Source organism: Geotrypetes seraphini, chromosome 8, assembly GCF_902459505.1.
Source record: "Geotrypetes seraphini chromosome 8, aGeoSer1.1, whole genome shotgun sequence".
Classification (NCBI taxonomy): Eukaryota; Metazoa; Chordata; class Amphibia; order Gymnophiona; family Dermophiidae; genus Geotrypetes; species Geotrypetes seraphini.
In genome coordinates this window covers 80873945-80884456 of record NC_047091.1, presented here as the reverse complement: position 1 = coordinate 80884456, position 10512 = coordinate 80873945, and the positions used below count along the sequence as shown (strand labels likewise).

The window sequence follows — 10512 nt, the reverse complement described above, 5'->3', positions numbered from 1 at the left end:
GTCTCCTCTGACGCAACTTCCTGTTTCCAGTTGCATTGGAGGAGACTTTTCAAGCAGGTAACCCGACGCGACTTCAAGGCTCCAGCTGTAATACAGCTCGTAGCCTTATAGAACTTGCCAGTTTCAAGAAGAAAAGGTAAGGGAAAAGGAGGGAGGGAGGGAGGGAAATGCTCGGCTGGCCGGCGGGAGGGAGCTGCTGGATCGCGTGAAGGGTGCTGGGGATGGGGGAATGGAGAGGAGAAGACGCTGAAGACGGGGCCAGGGCGGTGAAAGAGACAGCGGGGATGGTGACGGGGCGGTGAAGGGGACGGCAGATACGGGGACGGGGCGGTGCAGAGGATGGTGGTCCGGGGACAGGAAGGTGACGGGGACAGAATTTTTCCCCGTGTCATTCTCTATTTCAAATCTTATATGCAAAAACTGCTGAACCGCTCATAAACTTATTTATCAACTCCTGGTCTAAATCAACCAGAAAATTGAAATCACTTCAACTGTTACTCCCGTCTCCCAAAGGGATTAAATACAAACGCGTATTCGACTTGCTCTTAACATATCTTGGCAGCAAGACCTGGAACAACTTCCCGACTGACGTCAGGATGGAAACATTCTACGACAGATTCCAAAAAAAATTAAAAACTTTCTTTGAAAGCATACACACCGTAGACAACTAACTCAAAATATTTAATATCTCTAAATCCCACCCTCTATTCAATACAATCAAAAAAACCTCCATTCTCTCATCTCTATTATCCTATTCATAATTCTGTCTTCATGAAACTACTCTAATGTAGTATATTCATTCTGTAATTTGAAATATTGTAAGTCGCCTTGAACCTGTTTAGGCATAGTGTGACTCAGAAATACCAGATTAGATTAGTGGTGGATGATAAACAGTTTAAGGGGTAGTTTTTGGGCATGGGGCAATTTGAAGGATGGCAAGGTGAATGAGAGGGCACTCTCTAAAATTGGGGGATGGGCGACGAGACGGCAGATGTTCAACGTTGAGAAATGTAAAGTATTACATGTGGGAAACAGAAACCCGAGGTACAACTATACGATGGGAGGGATGTTATTAAATGAGAGTACCCAAGAAAGGGACTTGGGGGTAATGGTGGACATGACAATGAAGCCGACATCACAGTGCGCAGCGGCCGCTAAGAAGGCAAACAGAATGCTAGGCATAATCAAGAAGGGCATTACAACCAGAATGAAATAAGTTATCCTGCCATTGTATCGGGCGATGGTGCATCCGCATCTGGAGTACTGCATCCAATACTGGTCGCCGTACCTTAAGAAGGACATGGCATTACTCGAGAGGGTTCAGAGGAGAGCGACGCGTCTGATAAAGGGGATGGAAAACCTTTTATACGTTGAGAGATTGGAGAAACTGGGTCTCTTTTCCCTGGAGAAGAGGAGACTTAGAGGGGATATGATAGAGACTTACAAGATCATGAAGGGCATAGAGAAAGTAAAGAGGGACAGATTCTTCAAACTTTCGAATAATAAAAGAACAAGAGGGCATTCAGAAAAGTTGAAAGGGGACAGATTCGAAACGAATGCTAGGAAATTCTTCTTTACCCAATGTGTAATGCGCTTCCAGAGAGCATAATAGGGCAGAGTACGGTACTGGGGTTCAAGAAAGGATTGGAGAATTTCCTGCTGGAAAAGGGGATAGAGGGGTATAGATAGAGGATTACTGCACAGGTCCTGGACCTGTTGGGCCATCACGTGAGCGGACTGCTGGGCACGATGGACCTCAGGTCTGACCCAGCAGAGGCATTGCTTATGTTATGTTCTTATGAAAGGGGATAGATTCCATACGAACATAATTCCTTCTTCACCCAGAGAGTGGTAGAAAACTGGAACACTCTTCTGGAGTCTGTCATAGGGGGGGGGGGGGAACACCCTTCAGGGATTCAAGACGAAGTTAGACAAGTTCCAGCTGATCCGGAACTTACGCAGGTAGGGCTAGTCTCAGTTAGGGCACTGGTCTTTCTCCAGAGGGCCGCCGCGTGAACGGACTGCTGGGCATGATGGACCACTGGTCTGAACCAACAGCGGCAATTCTTATGTTCTTATGTAGCATATTAGATTTGGGGGTGGGGCAGTTTACAGGGTGCTGGGGCAGTCAGGATAGTTGTGGGGGAATGGAGCAGTTATAGGAAGTTGGGGCAGTTGTGGGGGGTTAGATTGTGGGGGTGAAGATAATTTATAGAAAGCAGTCAGTTGCAGGGTGGGGTTTTTTTTGAGCTGGGAATAATGTAGTGTGTGTGTGTGGGGGGGGGAGGGTTGGAAGAGCTGACACCGTGAAAGGAGGAATTCTCTAACTGCTTTAGTTCACTGTATGCAAGTTTCTCTGTTAAAAGAGCAGAACTCCTCCCACAGAAATGAATTGGACCTTTTTTTTTTTTGGGGGGGGGGGGGGGGCAAGGGCTTATTTTTCCTGGAACCTCTGATCATTTTCAACTTGGATTACCAGTTTTTCCTACATGACAAATTTAATCCCATTTTATGAAATTTTAAGAGTGATTTTGCCCCCAAGACAGACAGAGACAGATATTCTTAATCCCGTTTATGTAATTCCTTTGGGTTGGAAAGAATAAAAACGTATGAGCTATACCCCAAATCTCCAGATATTAAAAAAGGAAAAGCCAGTATGCCTACTCCCATTTGTGTACAAATTTTGGACCACAAAGCTGAGGACGTGCTGGCCCCCGTGCAGGGTATAAATCTATAGAGGGGGAGAGAAGCATTGGTTAAAGGGTTAAAACTTTCCAGCTTTAGCAGGGGAGGAAATGAAAGCTTCTACTCAGCAATCTGAGACAGGGGAGGAGTTCAGCTGAAGCAGAACTGGGCCTAGGGGCTAGTGGAAAGGGGTACTGGGCCGATGTAGTCGTGGCATCGCTGGGGAGAAAGAGGCCCATGAAAGGGTAACCAGTTGGTGGGGTAGAGGTCACTTGGCTTTGCAACTGTTCCCCCCCCCTCCACTCTCCATGTGATACCCTTTCTCCTAGCTTGAAAAAGAAAAGAAATTAAGGACAAGGAAAGTTTCTCTCAGTGATATGGAGACATGAGGATGCAGCAGCCTGACTCACCGCAGCAGGAATGTGGAAGGTCTCTGTTCTACTGCCTGCTGAAGGCCTCCTTGGTGAGTACCACAGATGCCACTTGAATGAAAAACAGCTGTAGACTAACATCCCTCTGACTGGCCTGGGTATGCAGAATGTACAGTGGGTCTGCTGGGTCCAGCCCATGTGCTTTCCCAGTGAAGGAAAGGTTTCCCTGGGTCACCGGGGCTGACAAAATTACAATCTAGACAAGCTGGGGTTGGTCAGAGTAATGCCTCCGCTTCACCCACCAGGGAAAAGTGCCACCAAGTGGCCCTCTGATGCTGTCACCATTCGTCAGGCAACGGTGGTTACCCCCCAGCCCCGTACCCGCCACCCAACAATCCTACCCTTAATGCTGATGTTTGGCGTGATTGTAGCCTCCAGTGCCCTGCTTATGATGATTGAGAAAGGCATCTTAGCAGAAATGAAAACCCCACCACCTCAGGGAGACCTGGCATGGAGGACGAGCTCCAGGAGCAATGGGAGGGGGGTCAAAGGCACTGATACAGACTGGCAAGTTACACAGGACATCCGGAACCGGACCTTACGCACCATCTGTAGGAAAAGGTCCATGCCACATAGCCCCTGGGAGCTCTCAGCAGTTCAGAGGAAAATTGTCCTGAAACATATCCTAGTCAGTGATGAGTATCGCTTCCTCTATTGCTATGTCCCAAAAGTTGCATGCTCAAACTGGAAACGAGTTCTCAAAGTTCTAGCTGGTGAGCTGGAGAGTGTGGATGTGAACCTCAAGATGGATCACAAAAAGGGCCTGGTTTTCCTTGCAGACCTACAGCCAAATGAGATCAGACATCGCCTTGAGAATTACTTCAAGTTCATATTTGTCCGAGACCCCATGGAAAGACTTCTGTCTGCCTACAGGAACAAATTTGGTGAAATCAAAGAGTACCAGCAGAAGTATGGGGTCGAAATAGTTAAACGCTACCGGAAAAACCCAGGCAAGGTAAAGGGAGATGATGTTACATTTTCAGAATTCCTCCACTACTTGTTAGATGAAGATGTTGAGAAGATGAATGAACACTGGATGCCTGTATATAACCTGTGCCAGCCGTGCGCCATTACCTATGATTTCATCGGCTCCTACGAAAGGCTGAGAGAAGATGCCAATTATGTCCTCGACCATATCAAGGCTCCAGCATTCCTCCAGTTCCCAGAGAGACAAGCCTGGTACAAGCCAGTCACAAAAGAAATGCAACAGTATTTTCTGTGCAATACGCCACAGGACCTTATCAAAGAGCTGATGCCCAAATATATCCTCGATTTTTCTCTGTTTGCCTACTCCCTTCCCAATGTTACAGTTGCATTTTGCAGACATTAAGGTGTTTTTTTTTGACGGGGGGAGGGGGGTTACAGAGAAGTTTGTCTTTCTTAATATTTTGATCAAATTTATATAATTTTGTATTAGGGAAAATTATATGTTTCTGAGCAGCTCCATTAGATATTTCACTAGTGGAAGCTTTTTTGAGGGAATTTATGTGGTAACATAACTAAGCAGACTGAAAACCCACCTTTTTGATGTAGCTTTCAGTCCATAAACCTGCTCCCCACTGCCCACCACCCTAGCCTGCAGATTAACCATTCCCCCTAACTATATCCATGGCATCTGTTTGTCTGCCTTGTATGTTTAGATTGTAAGCTCCTTCAAGCTGGGACTGTCTCTTTCGTGACTCTGTACAGTGCTGCATATGTCTGGTAGCGCTATAGAAATAATTAATAGTAGCAGTAGTATTTACTGCATTCCTGGACATTAGAAAAGCTGGACTTTGGTTCTATGTAAGAATAGGGTAAACTTAGGACTGGACGAACACACTTCTTAAGGCCTGGAGCCTAGTAGCACCCCTAATAGTGTCTTATGTACAAACAGATCTCTGGTTAAAGGATGCTACAGAATCTGTGCATCAGAGGACACAGAGTAGTGGACACGGTGGCTCATCCATGAAGATGTTCATGGTTGCAGGCCCTCTTGCAAGATTGCCTTTCACTCACCACTCATATATAGCTACGGTCAAAGTTATAGGCACCCTATCTCCATGCCAATATATCACTTGAGTGATGTGGGTGGTCTGGCTGCATGGGTGTAAACCAGCTCTCCAAAAAGGCTGGAGACTCCTGGCTCTTCAAAGAACTATCTCAGTCAGCACAGAGATCATGCCAGAAACAGGCTGTGGAGAGAAGAGGATGGCAAGCAGAATTGCTAAGTGGCTCCATATAAGTTGATCCAATCCTGAATTTACCCCACTGCATGCAGGGACTTGTAGTCTTGCTTTTCTTAGGAAAGGTAATACAGAAATGGCAAGGGTGAGCCATGCCAAAGAGTGAGATTTACCACTCAAAGGAGTGTGATTGAAGGCCAAAGAGTGAGATTTTTCAGACTGTACATCTAGGGTATAAATCTAGAATAAATCGAGACACTATTAAATGATAGCTTTTTTTTTTTTTTTTTGCACCTCTGAAAGAATACAGACAAAGTGGGGAACAATTTGAGAGCTGAGAACTGTGCACATGTAAAGAGAAAAGGGGCAAGGCAAGAGAAAGCAGTAGACAGGAAGGTGTGCTCAGATTTTTTCCTAGTGGTTGACCACTTAATTTACTTCTTTAAGGCTTCCCTCTTATGAAAGCAGTGATCAAGATCAGTGCACTGTTACTGAAGCTCTGATGAGTGAGAAACAAGGCTCAAAGAGTGTGAGAGTGAGAAACCTGTCAAGTGGGTGTGACATACTCTTAATGAGACCTGGCATCTCTGTAATAAGGAAATCAGAACTACAAGTCCCTGTATGCAATGGGGTATACCTAGGATTGGATCAACCTATTTGAAACAGTTGACAATTCTGGGGCCTACGAGGAGGTGCTGAAAAGTTCTCAGCCCAACCAAGAAGAGAATGACATTGATATGGTTCAATCAATGATCTGAAACAATGTCAAAAAACAGAGAATTTTGTTTCTGCAAATTGGCAAGTTTAAGTATGTTGTATACTAGATCAGCAAAATAAATCTCTGTGTTAATGCACTTTGAACTGCATGTTTTAGACAGCAGAATGTGAAAAATGCACAAAGTTGCAAAGAGTTTCACAAGGCACTAGGTTTTCCCATGAATACTCTGGGACAATTTTATAATTGCCCACTTGAATACATTAAAATGCAGTTCTACTCACTCAAGACATTTATAGAATTGCATTAAAAGCAAATATGCAATTTAATTTCATGAAAAGCTGTGAAAGAAATTAAGCAATTTACTCTTTGAGAGCAGAGATGATATGAAGTTTAAAAATGTTTATAAAAGGAAGTGCTGTAGCAGTGATGTCAAGTTACTCAGTTCCAGGCTGGAGACTTTGGGACCCCCTCATTCTGGTGCAACATGGGATTTGCAACACTGATTTCAATGGGTAGGATCAGGCACTATAAATCATACACTGCTTTGGGACATAAATTCAAAACCATAACTGGCCAAAAAGTCTCCAGCCTGGAACTGGATAACAGCATTTCTGCTGCAGAGGTGGTATTCATAACCTCTGATGCAATGGAATCTTTGCCATACCTCAACAGCAACACCAAGTGGCCAGATTTGGGATCCATGTTTACTGGGTTCCTGAGTAGAGAGATATGCACAGAGATGGGGATAACAGGAAACTCATGGAAATCTACAGAAATCTGCGGGAATGGGAGACAAAAAAAATCATTACTGCTATGGGGACTGGAGGGGATAGATTGGAAATGAATGAGGACGGGAGGGGATAAGGACCTGATTATGACCCTGTGTACACCTGGACTCAGAAACTTGACACCCACACTAGAGAAGGACATGGGGACACATTTTTCCCCATCCCCTCGGGAATTTATTTTCCCGTCCCGGCGAGTTCTTTTCCTGTCCCTGCCCCATTCCTGCAAGCTCTGTCCTCATCTGCACAAGCTTTAAACACTTTAAAATCATAAGTGTTTGAGGCTTGGGTGGTTAAGGCAGAGCTTATGGGAAGGGGACATGGATAGCGACAAAACCCGTGGGGACAGGACGGGGAAATTGAGTTCCTGCAGGGATGGGGGAAAAAATTGTCCCCGTGTCATTCTCTAACCCACACCTCATTCAGGCCCCCTTTTATCAAGTTGCGTTAAGAGTTTTTTTTATCATAGGTCACTATGGTAAAAGCTACAATGCTCACAGGAATTCTATGAGCATCAGAGCTTTTACCACCGCAGCCTGCGATAAAATCCCTAATGCAGCTTAATAAAAGGGGGCCTGAAATAGGAGCTCACGATAAAGAGGAAAATGGTAAAACCAGAGGACATAATTTGAGGTTGAGGGGTGGTAGATTCAGGGGCAATGTTAGGAAATTCTACTTTACGGAGAGGGTGGTGGATGCCTGGAATGCGCTCCCGAGAGAGGTGGTGGAGAGTAAAACTGTGACTGAGTTCAAAGAAGCGTGGGATGAACACAGAAGATTTAGAATCAGAAAATAATATTAAAGATTGAACTAGGCCAGTTACTGGGCAGACTTGTACGGTCTGTGTCTGTGCATGGCCGTTTGGTGGAGGATGGGCAGGGGAGGGCTTCAATGGCTGGGAGGGTGTAGATGGGCTGGAATAAGTCTTAACAGAGATTTCGGCAGTTGGAACCCAAGCACAGTACCGGGTAAAGCTTTGGATTCTCGCCCAGAAATAGCTAAGAAGAAAAAAAAAAATAATAATAATTTAAATTGAATCAGGTTGGGCAGACTGGATGGACCATTCGGGTCTTTATCTGCCGTCATCTACTATGTTACTATGTTTAGTATATTTTAATAAACTTCAACTATATATAAAGGAGTAAATTCTATGCGGTTTACAATTTAAAAGAAGATACAAGGGAGGGAACTATAACTATAAAACAAAACAAAAACACAAAATCAAAACAAGATGTACTGGTACAGAAGGAAAGAACAAGGCATAGGGAACTGTTACAATTTATCCAGGCTAATTAGGTAAGGATATAACAAATGAATGGGTAAATTTCCTTTATTAAGATTCATAAAATACCATAAAAGTACAGATCAGGTTGGATCTCGTAATCAAGAATCAGAAGAAAATGTGTCAAATGCTGGTGCAAAATACTGTAGTAGGCTTTTAGTTGAGATTTAAATTTTACTGCAGATTGTTCAGTCCTGAGATAAAAATGGAAAGAATTCCACAGAGTAGGAACAGCAACAGAAAAATAAGCATTCCTATAGATATCTAAGAACACCTATCTAAAAGATGGAATGTTCAGAAAAAAATTTGTGAAGAGTGAAGGCTCCTACGTGTTGTGTAAGGGAGCAGAAACTTAGCTAGAAAAGAGGGTAGGTCTGAGGAAAGAATGTGAAAAGAAAAAGTTTAACTTAAACAGAATCCTGTATGTAATAAGAAGAATATGTTCATGTTTTAAATACAAAATATTGTGGTCATATTTAGAATAATGATAAAGAAGGTGAACTGCAGTATTTTGAGCAGGTTGAAGCCTATGAGGTTGGTAAAATGGAAGACCTACGAGAACAAGCAAAAGATTGACCCTTAATCCCACAGAAAATGCAAATCCAGCAAAAACGAAAACTCTGTGAAGATGGTGATGTTGAACATGCAGGCTTTATTTAAAAATATACAAATTCATAATCCACATAAAATATATCTAGGACCCAAAGCGTTGGGAACTGTAGACCCAACAGTGTCCGTGTTTCGACAATGCTGCCTTCCTCAGGGGTCCCTAAAAGTCCTGATATAAAAACACATGGATTAAAAACTGAAAACAATATTGAGTTGTAACTCTGCGCGGAATTACAATAGTCAAGTTTTAAAATTAAAGAGTGCAGAACAATGCGAAGATAGTTATGGTTTAGGTAAGAATTAATGGAGAAGAAACTACCCTTGATATATGATAATGAAATGATAAAGAATTGTTGGCTGTGACTCCAAGGATCTTTCTAGAATTGCAATATGAAAGCGCCTTTCCTTTCATACTACAGCATGGAAGATTGTGCAGGAGTAATCTGGGTGAGAAGATCAATACAGCAGTTTTCTGTGGGTTTAATTTTAACTTGTTAGTTGACAACCAGTCAGCAATCTGGTCCAATTTTTCTGAAATTATAGAAAAACTGGTTGGATCTGGTTGAACAGAAGGGGAGGGGGGGGGGCAAGAAGCTGAATATCTGCATAAATAAAAAAAGCAAAAGAGATTGAAGTAATGAAGTAGGAGGTGCTAGGAAAATATTGAAAAAAGTTGGGCCCAGCACTGAACCCTGAGGAACACCCGAAATAAGAGGTTTTGTGGATGAAAATGAGCCAGAATGAAATACTGAATAAGAGTGATCAGTCAAGTAAGAGTAAAACCATTGGAGAGCATTATTTGTCACATGTAGGTCTTTCGGGATGTCAAACTCTGCAGGCATAGGCAGCAGAACACATTTTTGTTTGGGGGACCCAAAAGCTCCGCCCCAAAATCCACCCAAGCTCCACCCCATAACTCACTCAAACTCTGCTCCACCCCCCACCCCATAATAATAGTACTAATTGTAATGTCATTGTTTCCATTCATTTTTCATGTACGAGAGCTGTTCAGAAAGTATCAGACCTTTATTCATAAAAAATACTCATATTCAGATACAACAATCTTATACTAATCTCCTTCAAAGTAGTCCCCTTGGGCTACCACACAATTCTTCCAATGGTTCTGCCACTGTCGGAAGCAGCACTGGAACATCTCTTTTGAGATTACTCGCAACTGGTCCGTCACATTCTGCATTCACATAATACGTATAATCTTATTAACAACTAATTTTTTAGTCCGTTATATTAATGGGTGCTAGAATAGATGTATAGACTTAGGCATTTCTTTCTTTCTCTTTCTTTATGTCTGTCTTTCTTTCTCTCTCCATGCCCCCTTTCTTTCTTTCTGTCTCTCTCCCTGGCCCCCTATCTGTCTGTCTGTCTGTCTTTCTGTCTCTCTCCCTGGCCCCCTGTCTATCTTTCTTTCTGTCTCTCTCTCTGCCCGCTGCCTGTCTGTCTTTCTTTCTGTCTCTCTGCCCGCTGCCTGTCTATCTTTATTTCTGTCTCTCCTCCCTGTCCAGCAGCACCCCTTCCCTGCTCCCCCTGTCCAGCAGTAGCCCTCCTCCCTTTCTTTTACCTCCCCCTGTACAGAAGCACCCCTTTCCCTGCTCCCCCTGTCCAGCAGTAGCCCTTATCCCTCCCTTTTACCTCCCCCTGTCCAGCAGCACCCATTCCCTGCTCCCCCTGTCCAGCAGTAGCCCTTCTCCCTTCCTTTTACCTCCCCCTGTCCAGCAGCACCCCTTCCCTGCTCCCCCTGTCCCCATCTTTGGCATTAACTTTTAACATTCAACTTTCTTCCATTTTTCTGCTTTCTTCTCAAAATTCACTTTTCCATGGC

At 43.7% G+C, this 10512-nt stretch overlaps 1 protein-coding gene across 1 annotated transcript; it reads left to right on the top strand.

The window, feature by feature from the left end:
- The first annotated feature begins 2832 nt into the window (after window positions 1-2832).
- On the top strand, window positions 2833-7052 carry CHST14 (carbohydrate sulfotransferase 14). Its single transcript, XM_033954431.1, has one exon. It carries the CDS (start codon window positions 3340-3342, stop codon window positions 4444-4446), a length of 1107 nt encoding a protein of 368 aa, XP_033810322.1. The 5' UTR covers window positions 2833-3339; the 3' UTR covers window positions 4447-7052.
- The last annotated feature ends 3460 nt before the right edge of the window (window positions 7053-10512 follow it).

Bases quoted from the DNA above. Each gene is read 5' to 3' on its own strand.
- CHST14 (XM_033954431.1), top strand. From the start codon at position 3,340: ATGCCTCCGCTTCACCCACCAGGGAAAAGTGCCACCAAGTGGCCCTCT.